At 36.0% G+C, this 24255-nt stretch overlaps 1 protein-coding gene across 1 annotated transcript in view; it reads left to right on the top strand.

Moving 5' to 3' along the window:
• The first annotated feature begins 16436 nt into the window (after positions 1–16436).
• LOC131145451 (lysine-specific demethylase JMJ26-like) overlaps positions 16437–24255 on the top strand; it is a 29989-nt gene continuing 22170 nt past the window's right edge. The window contains exons 1-2 of the mRNA XM_058094531.1: positions 16437–17728; positions 17822–17937. Coding sequence (XP_057950514.1) covers positions 16547–17728; positions 17822–17937 — 1298 coding nt within the window. The 5' untranslated portion in view covers positions 16437–16546. The remainder of the gene's footprint in view (positions 17729–17821; positions 17938–24255) is intronic.

The following is a 24255-nucleotide window of genomic DNA, read 5'->3' as shown; positions in this document are numbered from 1 at the left end:
GTCCCAGAGTGCATCAACCAATTTCTTGAACCCAGCTTTTCGATTAGGACAACCCATCTTCTCAAGTATGATCTTGATCTCTACATAGAACTGACGCTTATCCTGTGTTATCCCATGTTTTGGCGTTTGATTGGTGGCAAGGTAGTTCACTATATCATCAAACCAAGGGCCGCATGACATGTCGGTAGTAGGATAGATGATGTCTAACATCTTCAGCACTTCTTTCTTCATGACATCTGTCATGGTTGGGTTCAGTCCCCATCACGTATCATGGACTGGTATTGCATCTATCTCTGTGGATTGCCCCACTAATTCTAGTAATGCTCTAATCAAGGAAATTTTTTCATCAAATACCTCAGGTAGCTCAGGAGATTCATTCTCAAATGTACCATCAAAACCAAATTCTGAAAATAGCTCTAACATATCCAAGTCATCTACCATATCTAATGTATGTACCTCTGAATCATCACACCTAATTGGCGTCTTATTAAACACGTTCATCTCCAATGTCATGTTTCTGAACGTGAGCTTAAATACTCCACTTCGATAGTTAATCAAGGCATTTGAAGTAGCAGGGAATGGTCGCCCAAGAATAATAGGGGCCTGGTAAATGTTGGAGACAGGCTACTAAATATCCAAAACCACAAAGTCCATTGGATAATAAAATTTGTCAACTTTTACTAACACATCTTCAATAACACCTCGTGGAGCTTTTAGTGATCTATCAGCCAACTGTAGCATTATAGGTGTTTTCTTCAGCTCACCTAAACCCAACTGCTCGTATATTGGAAATGGGAGCAAGTTCACACTACTCCCCAAATCAAGTAAGGCTCTCCCAATACGAGATTTACCAATCATAATAGAAATGGTGGGGGAACCAGGATCTCTAAGCTTCTGAGGAGTCTGACTCAATATCAATGCACTAACTTGCTTGATCAAGAAAGCTTTCTTCTTTACATTCAATTTCCTTTTCACTGTGCATAGATCCTTCAGAAATTTTGTATACGCAGGAACTTGTTGTATGGCATGCAGAAGTGGAATGTTGATTTTCACCTGTTTGAAGATTTCTTGAATCTCAGTGTGATACTTATTTTTCTGACCAGATGTCAACTGCTGAGGATAGGGTACCACAGGTTGATACTCCTTAACAGTCTTATCCTCCTTATTATCTGACTTCTTTGAATTTGAGCTCGCTTCATCTGATTTTTTTTCCCTCATCTGTCTCAGGTGTCAATTCAGATGTTGGAGTAGCTGCTTGTTGATCAATGGGCATTTTAGGACAAGCAACTTCTTTTTCATTCCTCAAGGTAATAACTGTCTTTGTCGTTTCAATAGAATCCCCTAAAGCAGTATGCACTGGTTGCTATTGCTGTCGATATACCTGGGGATTAGGATGAGGTTGTGCTAGAAATTTCCTTTTTTCTAAGGTATTCAACTGTGTACTTATCTTATTCATGGTATCTCTCAGTTCACTAAAAGCTTGATTACTCTAATTGTTGGTCGTGACGTGAATCTGCATGAATTGTTGAAACATGTTCGCCATCTGTGTCATGCCATCATCAAGAGATTTCTTTGAGGGAATAGGAGCTAAATTTGGTTGGAATCCTGGAGGTGCGTAGCTCTAAGAAATCTATTGCGGCTGATACTGCTGTTAAGGAGCTGCAACTGGATGATATAGCGGCTACGGAGGTGGTGCATAAGATTGAGGAACTTGCTGATACCGTGAGGAAGATGGACCAGACTGATCATTCCTTCATGAGGGGTTTAGGTGATTCCTTCATCTAGGATTATAAGTGTTCGAGAATGGCTGATTTGGAGATATGTTGACCCAATTCCCTGACTATACCTGATCAAGTCTACTCTCCTGCCAAACTAGTAGTAAATGACAATCTTGAATTCTGTTGTATGAGGTCTCACAGATAGAGCAATCCTCAGCTTTCACTTATTCTAATTCCATAACCTCCAGTTTCTTAGACAACGTAGCAACAAAAGCTTGTAGGCTAGTTTCCTCTTTGACCTCGTATCTGCCTTCACCACTGATCGCTCTGATAGGTTGTGCTGCCATTAGTGCCCGTTCATGACGTGTGTTCCATTATTGGGCACTCTTAGCTTAATAATCGAAGAATGATAGATCCTCATTTAGTTCCTTATTGAAAAACTCCCCGTTGCACATAGTCTGGACAAACTATTTACATGCAGGGGTTAAAGCAGTATAAAAATAATTCACTAACCTTCAAGAGTCGAATCTGTGATATGGACATATATTCATCAGGTCCTTGAATCTCTCCGAGCAAGCTTGGAATGCCTCGTCACCTTTTTGCATGAACTATCTGATCTGCTCTTGTAGGTATTGAGTTCTCTGAAAAGGAAAGAACCTATGTAAGAACTCACGCTGCATTTCAGCCCAGCTAGTAATAGAGTTAAGTCGTAGAGAATTAAACCAAAATTTTGCCTTATCTTTCAAAGAAAAGGGAAACAAGCGCAGTTTAATATACTTATCGGTTCCAACCCTATTAATGAAAGTGTTGCAGACCAACTCAAAATCTGTCAAATGCTGGAATAGACTCTCAAAATCCATCCCGTGAAATTAGGGTATCATAGATAACATACCATGCTTAATGGTGAAGTTCAGTGCATCTTGTGGTAACACAATATAGGAAGGTGTAGATGTGCATGTGGGTTACAGAAAATCTTGAAGTGTTCATGGATGGTATAGATGCAACCATAACTTCCTCAAAGAATTGTTCAAACAAATTGCTCAAATCAATTTCAGAATCACTCATAAAAGTAATAGGAGAATAGCCAGATTTTGTGCTCTGTGTGTCACTACTGGTGCTAAGTGAAATTTTAGACAGTTTATTCGAATTATCTCGGACCCAGGGCATCAATCATCAATGCAAACAGCAAAAATTCACCAACACAGCAGCAAACAAGCATGATCAATTTTTTTCAATTTTTTTTCTTTTTTTCTTTTTTTTTTATTTTTTTATTTTATTTTTTCTTATTTTTAATGAAAAATCAAAAATAATTGGAAAAACACAAAATTTGAAATTAAAACTAGCACTCCCCCGCAACGACGCCAAAAACTTGACTCACACGAAAAATGAGCAGTTCAGAAGCTATCCCAAGTATAGAAGTTCTGTCATGTAATATTTAACCCAAAGGCTAGATCGTCTCCTTGGGGAATTCAGTTTAATCTCAAATTTTACGTAATTCCAATCAGAAAATAAGAAACAAAAAGGCAATGAACACAGTTCAGATTCAGGTTTTTCTAGATTGTTTGAGATTTCTTTTGATAAATTAAATAAACATGCAATTTAAATCCTAATTCCTAACACGCACTGAATTTAATAACAAAAAACGGAAATCCTACGTTAACAATCGAACAAGAATTGAAACACGCATTGAACTTCGGAATAAAAACTAAAGACGATATCTTTCCTACTTAATTTAAGCACAAAATTAACAAATAAACTCATTCAAACACAAATTCGACAATAGCCAAATTTCTAACGCATTTAAAACTCAAACTAAGATCCGAACTTTAACAACTAAATGATAAACTTAAACATGAAAAAAAATCAGATTTTAAATAAACTGACTTTAAATTAAATAAAACATAACAAGATTTAAATCCTAAAATAAATAACTCAATCAAATACTGACTCAAGTAACAATATTAATTAACAAGTGAAAGAAAAAAAAACATAAATAAACCTTAATAATAACTCTCAAACACAATTTATAAACTAAAACTTTAATTAAAATTTTACTAGAAAACATACAATTATTAAATTAATTAAAAGCAATAACAAAATAAAAATAAAACTAAAGGAAGAGAGAAGAGAGAAGAGAAAAAGGAAGAGAAAGAGAAGGAGAGAGAGAGAGAGAGAGAGAGAGAAAGTTGAAAACAAGATTGAGATTCGACGCAAAGCAAATTACATGAGCACAAAACAACACCAAATAAAAAACATAAATCCAGAGAGAGAGAGAGAGAGAGAGAGCACCCTGTGTGGCTCAACTATGGCAGCAGCAAAGCTGCTATTGGCCGTGAGGTTAAACTGCAGGCAGTAAGGGAAACTGGCCGTAGGGGAGGCTGGAGCAGCAGCTATGGTGGCCTCGACTGGGGTGGTCTCGGGTGGCAGGTTGCAGCAAGTTTCTTCAGATGGCTAGACGTGTGCTTCTAGCAGTAGTAGCAAGGAACAACAAGAATGGCTTTAGCAGTAGTCAGAAATAGAGGACGACAGTGGCTGGTTGCAGCAGGTGTCTTCGGGTTGATGGGTTGCAGCACACAGTTGGGAAGAAAAAGAGAAGGAAAAGAGGGAGAGAGACAGAGGAAGAGGAAGGAAAAAGGGAGAGACAGCGAGAGAATAGGGAGGCTGAGAGGGAGAGAGAAGAGAAAGACAGCTGGGGCTCAGGTGTAGCAATGGAAGAGATGGGGAGAAGAGAAGGGAAATGAGAGAAAAGGGAAGGAAGAGAGGAGGCTGGGTCTGGCTGAAAGGAGGAGGAAAAAGAATTATAAATGGGGAGGGGAAGGAAGCCCTACAACGCATAGATAGAAGATCCAGACCCGGCTGCATGGCCAAGTCACATCAGGTAATGTTTAATTATTTTTTTTCTATTTCTCATTTTTGCTTCTCTTTTCTTTCTTTTTGCTTCTCAGTGAATTAGGCCAGTTTTGACCCTCCTAGAGCTAGTATCTCTTGAAGCTTAAAACACAAAATTCTTAGAACACTTTCTCGGATTTCCATAAAATTTTGAATCATCTCGATCGGAACTTAAATGAGAAAATTACGAATAGATTACGAAGTGGCGTTGGTTTTTGCTTCCAATAATTGCCCTGCGATAAAAATACCGAAAATTCATAATTTACTCAATAAAATCCAAATATTATGAATAAGACACGATGTTGAAATATTGAGAATAATTAGGTATTTAATTAAAAATATAAGTCTCAATGCAAAGCACATAATTACGCAGTTTAAGCGCGTAATCACCTTGAACTTGAATGATGTGATGAGCATGATAGTAAAAGAGTTTATCTTCATATTTTTAAGTTTGTTAAGATAATGCTTATTGTAAGGGGAGTCTTTTTAAGACTCACTCAAATCTTTACTCCTTATTTGTCATCGTCAAAAAGGGAGAGATTGTTGGCCTTATAGGGCTTAAAATCTTATTTTGATGATAACAAATAAGATGAACTTAACATATTTGGTGAATAATTATATTTCAGGATTCAAGTATGTAAACACAAGGTCATATGTTCACAAGGATCATTCAAAACTTATGTACCAAAGAAAGATGATCAAATGAAGCTTAAAGGGTCAAGGCATGAATTTAAAGATGATCTTATAAAGCTTGAAGATTATGAGAGCATGGATGATAAAGAAGACTTGCCAAAAATCTTAAAGAATATTAAAGCTTGAAGTCAAGACAGAGCCAAAGAAAGACAAGGGTGAAGACTTAAGAGCTTAAAATGTCAAAAAGTCATAAGAAGTCTTTATGTAAGTACTTCATATTTTAAATATCTTGTGGAATATTTTTGAAGCTCTTCTAGGGTTAGTTATAGACTTAGAGACCTTATTTCAAAACCCTGGAAAATGTTTTATAAATACTCAAAGGGAGAGAGCAAAGAAACTTTTGAAAATTAAAGTGGAAAACTGGATTTTGTTCTGCCCAGTCATTTGAGGTGTACCCTTAGAAGACTGAAGATGCACCTTTAGAAGCTTGAAGTTTTACTTCGGACGTCTGAAGCATTTCCTCAGAAGACTGAAGATTTAGTTCAGTTGTCTGAAGATTTATCTGTTAAAACACAGAACTAGCAGAACACCCTTAGAAGACTGAACCTTCAGTTTAGTCGTCTGAGTTGGGACTTCAGAAGACTAAACCTAAAGTTCAGTTGTCTTACCCTATGTCTATACTATATTTTTTAGTACTTTAAGGAACATCAGAATACTGAACCCGATAGTTCAATCGTCTAAACACTGTTAATAGTAAAAAATTTAAAATGTTTTAAATTTTGATTAAAGGTTTCTTGTGCCCCAAAATTAATGAAATCTTGGGAAATACTCCAAGTAAACTTAGGCATCACGAAAACACTTTCAGAAGCCTATAAATACATGGTTTTGCAAATCAAAATATTCAAAGAACAAAAGAATTGACAAATCTAGTTTTGCTTAAAGCTATCTTGCTGCTCTCTCTTGCTCACTCATTGCAAAATCTGAATTGCTAAATTTATGAGTTGCTGATTCATCCTACTCTCAGTTCCTACTATTGATATTCATCTAGAGAAGGAATTGGTGATTTCTAACTTGAGCTTCAATTGTATTTCATATTGATATTTGAATATTGAAGTGCATAGTGTTTGAATTTGTAATAATCTGCTCTATGTGAGAGTGTTCTTGTACGCAACTAGTGTTTCTTATTTCTTGATTATTCTATGTTGTTGGATCGTTGACCAAGCATGGGGTATCGCTTGGAGAGGTGTAGCTCTAGCCTATTGAAGGAGTGCCCAAGCGTGGGGTATCTTTTGAAGAGGTGTTGCTCTAGCCTAGTGAAGGAGTGTTTTAGTGTGGGGTATCGCTTGTAAAGGTTTTGTTCCACCCGAAAAGGAATAGGTATAGTGGAATCCTTAGGTGGTTTGCCTAAGGTGAGGGCGTAGGCTGGGGATAAGCCGAACCTTGTAAAAACTTTGGTCTCCTTCTCTTTCCCGTACTCTCGTTATTTTTCAGCATACCTATAAACTGCGTGGATGATTTAATTTCTTAATCATAAATACTACGAAGTTTGGAAATTAAATAAACTGAAGTTTAATTTGCTTTTGGGATTGAGGAAACCAAAAGGGAATACGTTGGTTGATCAATAATTTGCGGAGACCATAAAGGAAGTACGTTGATTGGTTAACACCCAAAGACTCTTTAACTAAAAGTTTATTTAAAGTATGAGCTTTTGGAAAAAGTGTTGAATTTTAAATTGTGCATCATATTAAGAAAGAAATTTCATTATCTACAGGGCTTGAATCAAATCCATTAATACAAGTGTTAGCTTTGGTGTATTCCCAAGAGGGGGTGTGAATTCGATATTTAAAAATTAATCCCCTAGGTTCAACTAATCTAGCAAGCAGTATTTCACAAACCTAAGGTCTTTCTCTGTATTCACAATCCCAATCAAATATTTAAATGATAAACGTAAACATACAGGTGTAGAAAGTAAATTGCGAAAAATAAAATCAACACCAGATATGTTATCGGGGTTCATCTAGTTGTGCCTACGTCCTTGCCTTGGCCATACCAACACAAGGATTCCACTACTGCTCACTTAACGGGTGGAGCGGCACCGATTACAATCAAGTCAATTCAAAGGGCTGACCTCAGCCAACATGCCTTACTAGGATGGCGCACCTAACTTTCCTAACCGGGTCTAAGCCAGTTCGGGACTATTCCACAGGGCTAGTCTTCCTCTTCAGTGCCACACCTGGAATACAATCAATGTGTATAAAATGTGTACATGGAAATGCTTCTTATACAAGCGAATATGCACCATTACGCACAATATAATCAATGCACCTCAATGATGTAAGAACTATAAGCTTGGTGCTCTACGTATGCAATCAACACTTAGTACAGTGATTATCTCAAGTCAAGTACATAAGTGTTTATACAAGCTAATCTTTGAAACTAGGCAATGATAAGCTCTCAATCTTAGTTTAGGAATTCAAAGATTCAAACTAATAGAAATCTAGAATATCTCCAAAATAATTTTCTCAATAATAATGCACAATGAGAAATTCAAATCTGAGTTTGTAAAATATTTTTGCACACAAAAATTATAGGCTAAGGTAACTTGCAATGACAATGCAAGAATCACAAGCCACTAAGTCTTCCCACCCAAGATTTATCAAATAAAATTGATGGGAGAACTTCAAGCTTTACTCTCAACAAAAATCAAACAATCAATATAGCAAATGAGAGTATGAGCAAATTAGAATGATGCACAAGCACATTAAATATACTCACAACACTTGAATGATCAAAGAAAAAGAAGTTTTGAAGTGTATGGGAGTATTATAGGCTAAATAAGGATTTTTGAATTTGAGAGAGTTTGGCCCTAATTAATTTTGCTAATCCTTGCTAATTATTACAAATCAACATGTATATATAGGCAAGGGGAAATTTTTTACCATTGGGGACTCAACGGGGATAATTAAATTTGTTTTAAAAGCCATTAAAAAAATTAAATCAGTTTACCCCATTTAATTTTTAGTAAAAATCAATTTTACTCGAGAGATTCGAGTGGCTAAACCGAGGTTCGGTCGCCCGAATAGACTCATCTTAAAAAACTCATTTTAAACAGTTCAATTGCCCGCGTGTAGGTTCGATAGCCCGAATAAAAGTCAGTAATATTTATTCGTAAATTCAGATGCTCGGTTAGTGGGTCGGTAGCCCGAACACAGAGGTTCAGTCGCCTAGGGCCTATTTTGAACACGAAGGTTCGGGTGCCCGAGTTGGTGAAAAGCATTCTAGCAGAGGTTCGGTCGCCCGAGGGCGATACATTCATTCTTGGTTCGGTAGCTCGAACCCAAGTCAAATTGCTGACTTTCCAACAGTTCGAGCACCCAAGGAGTTTTGAACTCCTGAGGTTCAGTTGCCCGACCTCTCACATATTTGCCTATTATGTTCAATTTAATTTCAATTTGATCCCCTGATTAAACAAGTGATTATGGGGACTTTCTTACGTGCAAGTGCTGGGACCTAGGGTCTTTCTAAGGCCTTTTTAAGTACACCAAAAAATCTAGTATTGGTCGACCGAGTGATCCTTAAGGTCTCGACATACATATGCAGATTATTATAGACATTTTCTTAAATGAAATTATTACAGACCCAATGATGAAAAATACAACAATAAATATATTGGGTCTTCACTTCTCTTCAGGTTGCCGCATGCCATTATATGAGTATTTGCCAATAAGAACCAGCACACAAACTTGGCAACTATTAAATACCTAAGTATTTGTCATAATCAAAACTGGATGTGACCTATAACATCAACAACAAGGATTGAATCAAATTCATATACACAGGGCTACAAACAAACAAATACTTTGAATTCTTGCAAAAACTGAGAATTGCCATAGAGTTGCATATTATATCTTGAGTTGTTATCTTTGTTTGAGCTTTGGTTTACTTATGTTATGTATTGTTTTTTGGATTGAATAAGTAAATAAAACTTTGCTGTTAATTGTTAAATCAATAAGGGGTTAAGAATTCTTACAAAGAATTAAAAGAAAATTTTAAAACCCAATTCACCCCCCCCCCCTTCTTGGGACTGCACCTCAACTTTCACCTCTCTTAGGTTAGTGAGAGACCTAAGACGTCATTGAGAGCCAACTAAGAGTAAGAGTAAAGTTGATTTCATTCCTATTTCGGTGTGTGCACAAAGTGTCCAACGGCCTGTGACAACTGGCGGTGTTCGTGTAATCTCCATGTATATTACATGATCATTCTCTTGTTCCTTTTGGTGTTGGTGACAAACGTACTAAATACAAAGGATCGATCTTTAATCCCAAGTTTAGTAGAAAGTGGGGGAAGTTGGGTATCAATCCACGAGGTATAGAGTGCAGTTATCAAACCACTTCCAAATCAGTTTATTGTAGCCTTGTGTAAAAAGAAAAGTAAAAAGGTGGTATCTTGCAATGAGTGTGAGAAAGATGGTATTTTGCAATGAGTGTGTTAATAACTACTAGAAAGCAGATAAAATCTATGTTACCTTACTCCTACAAAGCGATGCTTTGATATGAATCAGACTCTGGATGTCGTGCCTCTGACTACGTTCAACCATATACATTAGAGTACTAACCTGAGATTCTCAGGCCAAAGTGGGAGAGGGTCATTCGAGGGCACAGGGTAGCAAGGGTGCACCAACCGTCCAAAGTATGGTCGGGAATCGGAGTATACCTTGTCTCAATGATCACACGAACACTTCCGCGGATCCATAGCCAACTACTTATACCTGACTGAAACTGTAGTAGTGCTCATCCTTATATGCAGGCTTTCATCATACACAAAGTAGCAAATCAAAAGCATTTAAACGAAAGTAGTAAAGAGAAAGCAAGTAAAAAGATCAATCCTTTGTATTCGAATCGTCTGTCACTAACGACTATTAATACAATTGAATGATCATCTAATCTAACAAAGCAAATAAAAATCACTCGTTGTTATTCAAGTCGTCTCTCACAAACAGCTATCCTTACAATAGAGTGATGGCTCTCAATGGTGTTCTAAGCCTATCACTAACCTAAAAGAGGCCAAAGAGGAACCTCTAGAACATATTCATAGCAAATATTTATACCCATTAGAGTTTACAAGGTTTGAATTTCGAAATAGAAAATTTTAGCATAAAATCTCGCATAGAAGATCGTCACTGGAGACTAGGTCGCACCCCTATTTTTGCTGGTCGAGCTACTGGTTGAAATCTAGACCTGGTCGCCCATCAAGATCTTGCAGGTCGAGCTGCCGGTTGAGATCTAGACCTGATTGCCCCTCAAGGTCTTCCTAGTCAAGCATTTGGGCGAGACTCAGTATTTCAATCTTTAATTCAGCTCAGGAACTCGACCCGGTCGCCCCTCAAGGTCTTCCTGGTTGAGCACTTGGTTGAGACTGTCGGTATTTTTGGGCTCAATAAGCTTCAGTATCTCGACTTGGTCACCCTTGAGGATCACATGGTCGAACACTTGGTCGAACCTTGTAGCATCTTTTCTTTAGTCTGAACCTTGGAGTTTGCAACTTTTGACCTAGTCGCCCCTTGTGTTAGCTGGTCACACCACATGGTCGAACAAATTCCTTTTATCTTTTATGTGTGTTAAGGAACTAGGATTTTGGCTGGACAACTGATTTGAGCTTTAAGTATCCCAAATACTCCTTTGGCTTCTCGTATTGCTTAACTCCTCAATTTTAACCTGTTTTTCCTAAAACACAAATGAACCCTGCATAACTTTGAAATATGATAACAAAGGGCATATACATGATAAAATAAGAAAAAACAAAGGTAAGTGAGGGCCTAAAATTATGCATTTAGGGACTTATCACATTATGATCCCTATTTTGAAAATTCCCTTCATTTTGATTTAGAGGGCAATTTACCATGTCATTCCCGGTGTTATTGCAATCACAGTATTCAATCCTATTTTTGCTTGACTCTTTTCTTCCTATTTGTTGCCTTCTCTTACTCAAGAGTTTCTTAAGTTTTCTTGTGAAGAATGCAATATCATCCTCACTATCTTCATCTATGTCATGGTGAGTAGCACTAGATGAATCTAAGGCAAGACCTATTCTTAGGCTTCTCTAGATTTCTTGCTCCTTCAATGGTCATTGATGTCTCAGGTAAAGTTTGGAGATATTTTTGAGTGTAATCTTCTAATGAATATGTTCTATCAAGTGCTCTTAAGTTGTTTATGAGGTGTGCGAACTAAATGATCATGGATGTAATTTCTTCACCTTCATTTATTTTAAACATCCCATATTCTCTAACTAGCATGCATATTTTTTATTTTTTATCTTGAGATGTGTCTCCATAGGTGTTTTGAAGCATATCCTGCATTTCTTTTGCGGTTTCACATCTGCAAATATGACTATAATCATCATCATTTAAAGCACGGTTAAGACAATGTCTTGCTTTAAAATTGAGTTCTACTAACCTCTTTTTGCTTATTGATAATTCCATTATCGTCTTCGGAATATCTTCATTCTTATCATTTTTATTTGTGAAGGAGAAGTCTCCATTTGAGATGATCTCCCATAAATCCAAGTCGTATGATTGAATGAAAATAGTCATTCGATTTTTCCACAAAAGGTAAATTGCTGCTTTGAACTCCGATACTTTGTTACAGATTCCCCTTGAGAAACTGAGGCATCCACCAAATACGTCATTTGATCTTTCCGCTCTAGAAGTTACTTCGATAATGCAAGTTCCTTACTCTAATACGACTTTTTGGCCCTAGAGTCGAGTCTAGAGGGGGGTGAATAGACTCTTTCGCATATTTTTGTTTTTCTCTACAAAATATAAAATCTTGGCAATATGCAAATAATTATATCACAATAAATACAAAGTAAATCATGCACAAGATATAAATTAAAGAGAAGGGAGGAAAAGCTTAACACCGATGTTAACATGGTTCGGCCCTTTGCCTACGTCTACGCCTTGAGTCACACTCAAGGTTTCCACAATCCACTAAACAACCTCCTTCACCGGCAGAGAAACTTTTACACCATGGGAACAAATCCTTTCATGCTCACACAACACCTTTCAAGAAGGTTCATTAAGAACTCTTGCAATTTGGTTCACCAAGAATCCTCTCATTTTGGTTCACAAAGAACCTTTGGACTAGGTTCACCAAGAACCTTAATTCAACAAGATGATGAAAATGATTTACAAATCAAATGCTCCTTGAATAAGCTGATAATTGATACAATCAAAATCCTCACACAACTCTCTCAAAGTAATGTAACACACTAATATTGAAGAGCAAGAGAGAAGTTGAGCACAAAGATGATGAACTAATTGAAGTGTGCTTGCAAATAACATATGATTACCAAAATCAATACTTAAATAAGTCTTTGGAGTAGCCATTTTATGGTCGTTATGCTAATAAATTAATTGTTTACTGTGAAAACTACTCGTTTATAGCCATTGGGTGTAGAACCCGACGCAAATCGTCGATGGTTTCCTCAGACGAAAATCTATTTTAGCTCTCTACCTAAAACCATCAATGCACCTGGGTCAAATCGCCGACGATTTGCTCTATTTCTTTACAAACTTGATTTTCTTATTTACTTAGGTGCATAAAAATGGTTTTAACCCAATCGAGATCAAGTATATAAAAGATTTACAACACTAGGATGATTTCAAACTTGTCCCTTATGAAAACGTAGTAAGTATAGGATATTTATGTAAAACTTTTTATTTTGTTCTTTGAAAACTCATTTAGTTTTTTTCTAAGAGTTTGTTGATATCCTATATACTTTATAACCTAATATTAAATGCATTTGCTCAACTTTTGCTCAATGATCTTGCGTGAAACAATACCATAAGAGTTACAATAGTTCCTACCTCAAACACTCCCTATTACGCTGCGACTTTGTTGGCTGTGTTTAAGTTCTTCTGAGTGAGTATCCACTTTGATCTTTCTTACTCGAACGTCCACTCGATCCGATCTTTGCATTGGATCCAATACCTTCATGTAATCATCACTTGTACCTGTACTAACTTGATCTGCAAAAATAGGTTAAACTTTGAACTACAAATAGGTTAATATCATCAAAATACATTAAATATGATTATGTAACCACTAAGGCTAACACTCTCTTCCTTAATCTCTTTAAATTGAGCACATTTAGATTTGTTCATATTTGTTGTGAATATTGATTGCATTTGCATAGCTAGATCACTTGCTTTAAATCATAGCAAATATTGTATAAATAATTGTATAAATTTTTAAATGTCTAATTCACCCCTCCTTCTTGAGATTACATCTCAACTCATAGGATCAACCAATTCACGAAGTAGTTAAATATTCAATTTCTTTAATTAATTTTCAAAATACTGTATTGAATATTTTTTTAAGTTTAATTTATAAATTGATATTATTTTAAAACATCATTTGTTATGGATATATATATATATTCAATATTGAAATTAGAATGTAATCCCAAGAGGGGGAGTGAATTGGGTTATTTAAATTTTGTTTGCAGAATTCCTTTTTACTGTATCCCTTGATTATTTAAACTTCAATGATCTACACTAACTATATATCTATTCAGCGAACTTACTATTCCAATTGGGAGTTGTAGATATGAGCATGAATATGTAAATAAATATAAAGATCAATACAAAATCTAAATTTACAATATGAAATTAAGAATTAATACATTCATTTAAGCACTATTTAGAATATGATTTTCAGTTGGAATCAATGAGATTTACAACAATGTATTCAAGAAAAATAAATACAGTTATTCGACTTATGCCTTAATGATATAATCAATATTAAGATCAAATTTTCAGCAATAAATAATATTTTCTTTCAAAACATATTTCTGTAAAATCACATGTATTAGTTTAGTACGTTAAGCATTAATCTGAAAGTTGATTTACACAAGCTTTAACTTAGCGTAATCTCTCAATTATTCAAAAGTATGTGTTCATATGATTTTTTAATTTAACAACTCAACCATACAACTGATATATGTTCAATCACATTTCAATCAGCATTCAACAATATCCAATATTTAGCAACTTTAGATTTTCTGCACAATACAATATTCAACAGAATGAGATATTCAGTGAGTTTCAATATTCAGCAAGTTTATAATGAAAATATAGTCAAGCACGCAGGTTATATCTTGCAGATCGGCCGCAGCCTACATCCTTACCTCAAGCAACCCGCTGTGAGGATTTCCTTTCCCAACTTTGTTACCAAGTGAAGTTACAACCTCTCTCCGTTCAAGGTGGAGTTCGCCTCTCTAACGAGAACAACCCTCTCATTAGGCAATGATTCAAAATATCTAAATCGTCAAAACAAAACAACCAAAGTAACAATTGCTTGTACAAGAGAAAGCTCCTCAAATGAGTAGATTAGTACACATTAGAATAAAAAATAATTCAAATAAACAATATGAAAGTTAAAGCTCGAAAGTATATCACCAGAACTGATTCAAGAGTGTGAGTTTCGAAAGATCAAATTAATTTTCTTTGAGTATTCAACAAGAACATAGCAGTAGTATAACCAGAGAGTTTCTCAAACAATATGTGCGTGCTGTTCAACTTCTTGTTGTGTGTTTGTTACCCTAATATACGAGAATATAATGCTTAAATAGTGCACTAGGGTTTCAAAAAGTTTTCCTTAAATTTGCTCTCAAAATGGAAATCAATCACGCAAGTTTTGGAAACAAGATCAGCGCTGTTAAACGTTTAAACATACGCATCAGTCAACTGGACTCTAAGGGTCAATCGCCTGTACTTTTTTAAAATTATCACATTTTGAAAGTCATAATGAAATCAATCGATTGTGCCCGATAGGTCAGTCGCCTATGCCTATCCTGTTTGCATATTTTCAAACTCAGCAGCACCTTAGTCGTCTGATGAGATTTCATCAGTCGCTTGTCCTTTCACCAACATTTGTTTTTCAACATTTTGGTTCCAAACTTCAATTCATATATTGGAAAACTTAATTTGGACTTTGAGAAAATATTTTCCATGTATAAATTCAGGTATCTAAGTCCAATGACATATCTTAGAAGTCTCAATCAATCAATATTGGAATTTAAAGTACTTACATGAGACTTTCATAAGATTTTCCTATCTACGTTCCTAAGTAATCATGTTGTGAAGCTTCCACGATTTCTTCTAAGTTTTATGCATTGCTTCAATGAATCTTCATACCTCACATGACTTGAATCTTCATGTTTATCATGTTTCATAGCCTTAAGTGTGATTTTTCATTCAAACTCTCCAAGCACATCCACTTGAAACAATAAGAACGCTTAAGTCCTGAAACTTAAACTTAAATGGATATGTTGAGTAACATTGATTCGTTATCATCAAAACGGGACTAAGTCTTGTTAGGCGAACAAATATGCTTAATAGTTGATCAATAATCAATTAATGGAAGGTTCATTTTGTTAATAAAATTAAATTAAAAATTTTTTTTTAATAGTTTTCGAAAACTCAGGGGATCAATGTCATACTCAAAAGGCTCAATAAGTATTATTGAATTTTATTCTATTTAATAACATAAAAAATAGATAAAATAAGGGAAAATTAGCATATTAACCCGAACTAAGATCAATCAATTAATATAAGTAGCATTCATGTTTGAAAGGCCTAATACCTAGCCTTACAAAATTTTAATTTATATTTTTTAATGCTATTTTGATAGATTATTTAGATTTGAGATGTAACTAGTCATTCAATTTGTGTAATAATAAAATATATTATTATGTTTGTAAATTCTTGATTGGTACCAATCAAATTGATTGGAAGATCAACTTGAAATATAAAAATTCAAATTTTAAAATATTTTTAATTTAATTTAATATATTAATGTCATTTTAAAATTCAACTTGTGAGAAATTTATTTTAATAAGAATACAAGTTAATTTTTTTTTTTATATATAAATTTAACGATTCACTAAACATCAGCTAATGGAGGATTAAAATTATTATTTTATTTTTCAACGTGAGCTCAAATTTTAGGAATTTTTTTCGGGGGGTAATTTTCAATAAACTTGGGATGGCAGTTTGAATAATACAGTGTGCGCGTGTGCTGCGTAGCTTTACCCTTTCAAAACTGCCGCCCTTTCCCGCCGCATGAATAGCCCATTGTTTTGAGATTCGAGCCATCCAATCTATACTAAACAAATCCCATGCACTTTTTTCACTCCGACCAAAGCTCACTTTCCTCCACACACCTTTCCCGCCCTCTCTCTCTCAAGTTCTACTCAGCCTTTCTTCCCTTACGTCCTTTCGGTTCCTCCATCGCTGACACGCAGCTATGGCGACGAGGCGTGGTCCAGAGGGCCGGCGCACGGAGAAGACGGCGGAAACTCAATGTTTGATCGCAGAGGTTGAGAGTCAACGAGAAAATACTGATTTTGTGATAGAAGAGGGAGGAGCTCATCCCCCTCCCAGGAAGCGTGGAAGGAAGCCGAAGAAGAAAAGAGTTTGGGTTTCGAAGAACGAGCCGAAAAATGCTGATTGTGGGGGTGGCCAAGAGAATCGCCGAGAAAACGCTGTTCCAGATGTTGAAGATGGAGGAGTTCATCCCCCTCCAAGGAAGCGTGGTAGACCCCCTCTTCGTAAAAAAGAGGAGAAAGTGGCACAAAATCAGCATTTGCTTGCTGAGAAAGGGCCAGAAAACGGTGGTGACAAAGTGGCGGAAAATGGTGGGCTTGAAGCAGAGCAGCTAGAAGCAGAGGACAAAGGGGGTTTACCAATGAAGGGCGGCGGAAATGATCAAAAGGGCGTTGAGGAACTGAGTAGAAAAATTGAGTTGTATGATGTTAAAGATGGTGGAGTTCATCCCCCTCCTAGGAAGCGTGGTAGACCCCCCATTCGAAAAATAGTGGAGAAACTTTCCGAAATTCAGCCTTCGCTTGCTGAGAAATGGTCAGAAAACGGCGGTGACGAAAATGGTGGGCTTGAAGCAGAGCATAAAGGGGTTTTATCAAAGAAAGGCGGCAAAAATGGTCGAAAGGGCGTTGAGAAATTGTCTGGAAAAATTGATGGAAGAGTTCATCCCTCTTCTAGGAAGCGTGGTAGACCCCCCCTTCGAAAAAAAGAGGAGAAAGTTGCAGAAAATCAACATTTGCTTGCTGAGAAAGGGCCTGGAAACGGTGGTGACGAAGTGACGGAAAATGGTGGCTTTGGAGCAGAGCACAAAAGGGTTTTATCGAAGGAGGAACTGACTGGAAAAGCACCGAAAAAGCGTGGAAGGAAGCCAAAGAAAGTTATTATTCTAACTAGTGAGTCAAAAAATGAAGTCTGTGGAGTTGATACGGTGCTGAAATCAACGGGGAAGGCCAAAAATGGGAGTTCTAGGGATTCAGGTATGGTGGAGATGGATAAAGATTTTTCAGCAAAGAGCAACCGGTCTTGTTACTCCAGGGCGCGGAAAGCTTCAAAGAAAGTTGAACAGTATACTGCTGCAAAGAATGCGAAGAAGAAGGGCAAGGATGTAAGGATGAGTTGTCCTTGATCTCCTATTGTTTTTGGAGTTTATATATTTATCACTAGTTTGTCATTTTTTGGTCCTTTTTTCTGATACCAGTGGATTGAGAATGAATCCTTGATGTGCCATCAGTGCCAGAGGAATGATAAGGGACCTGTTGTTCGATGCAGGACATGCAAGACGAAGCGGTATTGTAAACCATGCATTGCTAGATGGTAATAGTTTTTTACCTCATGTTCTTTCATGTTCTGTTATATACGCATCTGATTAAATTGTCATGTGGAAGAGTCAAAGTTGTGGGCAGAAATATGTATAGTAAGAGCTGGTTTGGTAGGAAAAATTAGGAGAATCAGTTCTGGTACATGATATATAATATATAGAATAAGCAATAATGAATTTTTTTTTTTGCTTATATGTTAACAAAATGTTGCCTATATTATCAGTTATTGAGCTTGAGAACTGTTCAAAATTATTTTGAGTAGAGACATGGTAAAATTAAGCATTGGGGATAGGTTGGAGGGGAATGGGTGGCTATCATTGGAAAATGGTGAGAAAGGGAGGAAAGTGTGGAAAGAAGCCTTTTGAATCTTTGATTGTGCCAAACACATTAAAAAGAGAGAGGACGCAAGGCAACAAAAGAGATCATGATTAGTGACATATGGCAACAAAAGCAAGATGAGAATGAAACCTGCCGACAAAAGGTAAAGTTGTTCTCCATTCATGATATTCTATTGATCGAAGAGGTAAATAGAGCTTTGAGCAACTTTATTATATATTGAATGAAGTGCTTTCAGTACATCAGATCATTATTCAATTCAAATTATAATATTGGACCTTAGTTAAGTTGATTTAAGTGGCATTGAAGTCTTATTGAAAGTTTAAACTATTATACATAATTGATTTTTGATATTTTACACTGTTTTTCATGAAGATTTATGACATTTTATTGTTCTAATATATAAATGAAACTATAGCTTTTTAAAAAAAAAAAAAAAATTAGAATATCTTTCATTTTGTTTATGTTCCACGTATTGGTCAAGACAAGTTCTCTTGTATTGTCAAGTATGTCTTTGTTGGATACTAGAGAACTCAAAAAGAATATACATATTATGATCCCCACATTTGTAGGAAATGTTCATGCAATATCACCTTTTTTCAGTGGACATCTTATTTTTCTAGTGTTGGGTTCTCCTTGGATGACTCTATTTTAATTTTGCATTTATAACTCTCCCTTGTGCGTTGATCCTCCTACTCCTGTCCTTATCCTCTTAGAGAAAACTTGCACTCCTTTTTTGACCCAAACAAATAATGAGGGTTTATGACTAAAGAAAAGCATGCACAAACATCACTTTTGCATCCACCATTTAATTGCCTCTTTTGCCCTTCTCGGTTTTATCTTGTGGTTTTGGACATCCAACCTAGCATGATTTGGATTTGCCAATTGATCGTTAGAAGGGTTCCAAACACGTACTTAGCAGTTCTTATCCTAGTACTCAATATGTTTTATTTCTTCACCTTTTTAGCCCTATGTGTTTTTCTTCTCTATTTCTTCCTTTTTTTTTGCCTTTATCACATGTTGAAGCACTTGCTATGCTTGGTTGGAAGCATACAATGAATATAGAAATAAATGCATTCGCCACTCAAGGGGCATGGGACTTAGTGGGAAAATCTTCTTAGAAAGGAGTTGGTTAGATGTTGTTTGATCTATATCATCTAATATCTTCTAGTTCTATCAAATGACTTGAGGCTTGATTAATTGCCGAGGGATACACCGTCAAATATTTTCTTGGCTTTATTGCATGGTGATGTAGGACAAGAAGCAAGATCTTGGGAGGATCCTTGTTGGAGAATAATAAAGAAGAGTAAGGTTAAGTTGGTAGTTTATTATGCCTGTTTAGTATTAAGTAGTATAGGATATAGTAGTCAAAGGTGCAAGGCGTACCAAGGTGCAGAGGGTACTTGAAACTGAGGGGTGAGGCGAAGGCGTGCGCCTCACGATTCTTAAAATTGTGTACAATGCCTATTTGGTGGGTAATTGATAGAAAAACACGTCAATAGTTATATTAGAATTTAAAATGCCAAAATATTCAATAGTAATTATGGAATTTATGACAACCAAGTACCAAGTGAAACAAATATAGTTCAACATAAGTAATTACGCATGCATGATTTCAAGCTTCAAATTAGAAATGAAATAAAATTGCTAGGCTAAAGGCCCAAAAGCATCTTCAATATCAAAAGAAAAGAGTACAAGAAAATAGCTGCTAAATTCAGTAAAAAAATGTTATGTATTTATATATTTAATAAAAATGTAAAGTTTGTACCCTGCATTTCCAAGCAAATTACAAAACAGCAGCAAAATGTAGTAAAAAATGTTATGTATTAATTAAAAAGTATTACTATAAACTTGTATTAAACTACATAATTAATTACACATTACATAATATTAATTTAGATGCTTAATGCAAGTTAATATTATAAGAAGCAGCTGGCAGGAGGCAGCAGAAGTGAAGAAGAACTGAAAAAGAAAAATAACTGAAGAAGAAGAAGTGAAAAAGATGAAGAAGAAGCTTTTGCTCATTTGAAGGCTGGAGGAGATGCTTATGTTGGTTCGAAGGCTGGAAGAGAAGCTTGCGAAGGGCTCCTAGTGGTTCGAAGACTAGAAGACGAGCTTGCAAAGGGCTCTTGGTGGTTTGAAGCATGGTTCGAAATAGCGGTCGCGGGTAACGTCGCGAAACGGTCGCGGGTGTCACGGGTCGCGGGAGACGCGGGTGTTACGTAACGGGAAGCGGGCGTAACGGTCGTGAATTTTTTTCACGCATGCACAACCATGCGAAAATTAAAAAATAAGCATGAAATCCATTAATACATGATTTTTAATGAATTTTGAAGGCTTTCATTCACCCTACAAATGCTTTTTAATAGGCATTATGATTTTTATATTAATTTTAGTGCGCTGTTTACAAAAAAAAGCATATTTTTTTATAGTTTACATTAGTTTAATGAGTAAAAAGATGTAGAAATGTAAGAATCAATTAATTAAAGTCATAAAGTTACTAAAAATGAATCAATACTCAATAGACTTAATACTCAATATACACATTACACATACATGAATTTAAAAAGTGATTAATATCAAATATCAATAAATAGTTGAAAATACATGAATACAATATTACAAATTTATAACATAACACATGTCACCACCAAAAAGAATGACGTGGAGGGTCTTCATAATTTGCATCTGTATCTTGAGATTGGGATGGGAAATTATCTCCCCATCCTTGTGGAAATACATAGTTAAATGAACCCAAGTTTGCGTCATTTTGTTGTTGCTCTTGAAAATGTACTGGTGATGAAAATTCTCTTGAATAATGTCTATAAGTTGGGGCAGGGGCTGGCTCTGGGTAGTGTGTGGAAGAAGACTCACTAGATCCTGAGATTCCTGATCCACTGGGATAAAAATGTGAGTCACGAGATGCATAATGTGGATATGCTGGATGAGATCCATATGATTGTGATGATGAACCATCTAAACCAAAGTCGCCAAAACTACGAACCACACCATATGAATCTTCAGTAGAATCGCTAGGGTCACCACGAGCACTCCTTCTCCTGGGTTGTGAAGATTGGTTCCCTGGAGGAATACCCAAGTCATAATTTTCAGGTATGTCATGTAGTCCATAAGGATCAGAAGGATATATATCCCTTCCAAATGATGTCCCTGTATCATATCCATAATTATATTCTACACCGCCGCCTCCACCACCACCACTGCCACCCCCCAACCCCAGCTCCAGCACCACTATTACCATCATCATCACTTGGTGGGCTCAAACCAAGATTGTCATCACTTTGTGTGCGTTCAGGACTTGAACTTGAATCATCATGCGCGTTTATTGGTGGTTGATCACCTCCTTCTGTAGTACCACCAACCTCTTCATTTAACCAATTTGAATTGTCCTGACCGTCGAGTAGTGGTGTTTCTCTCTCCTCTAACCATTGACTTAAAGGATCATCTTCTTCGAAAATGTAGTCCAAATTGATAGGATTGAAACCCTCTTCGATTTCTTGTTGGCTTCTTCTCATTGTACGTCTTAACTTTAACCTCATGTTGTAATGTACGAAAATAAGTTTTTGTAGTCTCATTTACTTTAATCTATTTCTTGTTTTCGTATGGATGAGGCTAAAGGTGCTCCAATTACGCTCACAGTTCGAAGCTGATGTGGTCTGGCTAAGAACTCTAATTGCTATTCTTTGGAGCTCAGGAGCACACAAGCCATAATGAATCCACCATTCAGCTGCATGAATAATTAAAAAGAGTTTTATGTTAGTATAGCGTATTTCAAAAGTCAAATTTGAACACAAAGAGAGAAAATAGAGTAATTCTCTATTATTTAGCTATATAGCCATATTTACCAGGATTTGTTTGTTTTACTGCCCTTTGAGCCAACGGGGTTCCAAAAGTCTCCTGCCTATCTCGATATAGCAACAACTAAAAAAGGATGATTGTGAAATATAATTAATTAATTAGATATATTAATAATTATTCTTGAAAGTATTATAGAATACTAGAACAATTCATTATTCAATTTAATGGAACCAATACTTACTTGATTAATAGCCCGAATTTGAGTATCTATATCGGGTACCAACTTGGTTATCACTTTTTTAACTCCATCCATGACTTCTCTAGCAACTTCAGGAGAGGGTGGGGCACCATAAAGAAATTGTGGGTTCAAAAAATACCCTATAATTAAATTTAGAAACATATTAATCAATAATTTTCTAATGCAACTATGCATAATTTAAAAGTTAAAATAATAAGAAATTGTATTTGATTTACACTTACCAGCAGCGTGCAAATCTTGGTGCAACTGACTTTGTAAAATCGGCAATCTTTTTGAATGGCTAATTTCGCCCTCTCAATTGCCTCGTATATGAAGCCCATGGTTGGTTTTTCATCACCATCAACCAATTTAAGAACTTTCACTAAGGGTTCTTGCACTTTAATTATATCAGAGGCCTTTTGTCAAAACTCTTTGCCTAAGATAATTTTCTTTGAATCATATGCTGGGCCTGATTTTTCCATCCCAAACCTTGAGTTTTTCCAAGCATCAGATGTAAACATTTCCCTTAGTGCTTCTTTATGCCCGACAATAGTCTCCAAAGCAATGAAATTTGTGGCAAATCGAGTGATGGCAGGGCGAAGTAACTCTCTATTATTTGTGAATTTCTTCATAAAATTCACTGTCCATGTGTGGTTGTAAATAAACGAGGTTATTGTTCTTGCATCTTCTAAGACCTTCTTCACGTTACTTTTCTTACCAATATCTTCTAGAATAAGGTCTATGCAATAAGCTGCACATGCTGTCCAATAGAGATTGGGCCTCTTCTGCATTAATAATTTTCCTCCTGCCTTCATTGCAGCTTTATTATCAGTCACTACTTGGACAATATTCTCCTCTCCAATTTCTTCAACCCCCTCGTCCATTAATCTGAAAAGAAATTATAGATTCAATAATTATTACTATTTAATTAAAAACATGCATGTTCATAATACTATTTGCATATACAATTAAAATTAGAAAATTACCTGAAATAATATTCAGTTGTTCTGCTTGGTACATCAGAGGCATCAACTGATTTATGAAACACGGTGCCTCTATCACAATAAACTAAAAAGTTTATAATGTGTTTTATAGTTGGTCCTGACCAACCATCACACATAAGGGTTACACCTCTCTCCTTCCAAATTCCAGCAAAAGAAGCTATATAATTTTTCATTTCTTGATACTCTTGCTCCAAATAAATTTCAGATATTTCATAGGGTGATGGACCCTTCACCCCCTTTCCAACCTCTGCAGCAATATCAAGCATAGGCTGCATAAATGGAGAGTCAGCTACATTCGCTGGAATCCGATTATAAATTAGGAATTTTCCAACTGCTTTTCCTAATTTACTTCTTAAACCTTTCAGTAACTTTGTGTTGATTTTTGGTTGTTTTGCACTCTTACTTCTTTCCAAAATAGGATCCATTGCCTTTAGTCTAGCTTCAGGGGCATCAGGATTGATCCATTGTCGTCCACTACTTCTAGCTTCTCGACCACTATAAGATCGAGCTCCTGCTCTATTGAAACCACTGGTAGCACCACTGCCAGAGCCACCTCCCTCTTTATAAATATTATCCCCTCTAGATGTTCTTGCTCGAAATCTTTGTCTCTCTTCCCATTGTTGCTGTGATCGTATGCTTTCTTGTCGAGCAAATCTCATACTTTCTTCTTCCAAGTCTTCTTCATCGCTCAAATTCTCAAAATCTCCTCTAATTTGGGCTTCTGCTTCTTCTTGCCTTTTTTGTTTATCTCTTTTCTTCTCAGCATACTGTTGTAGATGTTTCATCATTTGTTCTCTGACTTGTGTGGTCACATTTGAGCATCCAGCTACTTGACCTTTTTTATGTGCCAAGTGTTGTTTCAAGCGTGTAATGCCCCCTTTAATTATCTTCCCACATAACTTACACATAATAACATGTC

The sequence above is a fragment of the Malania oleifera genome, chromosome 13, assembly GCF_029873635.1.
Source record: "Malania oleifera isolate guangnan ecotype guangnan chromosome 13, ASM2987363v1, whole genome shotgun sequence".
Lineage (NCBI taxonomy): Eukaryota > Viridiplantae > Streptophyta > Magnoliopsida > Santalales > Ximeniaceae > Malania > Malania oleifera.
The sequence above is the reverse complement of the archived record's forward strand: the minus strand, read 5'-3'. Positions and strand labels throughout refer to the sequence as shown.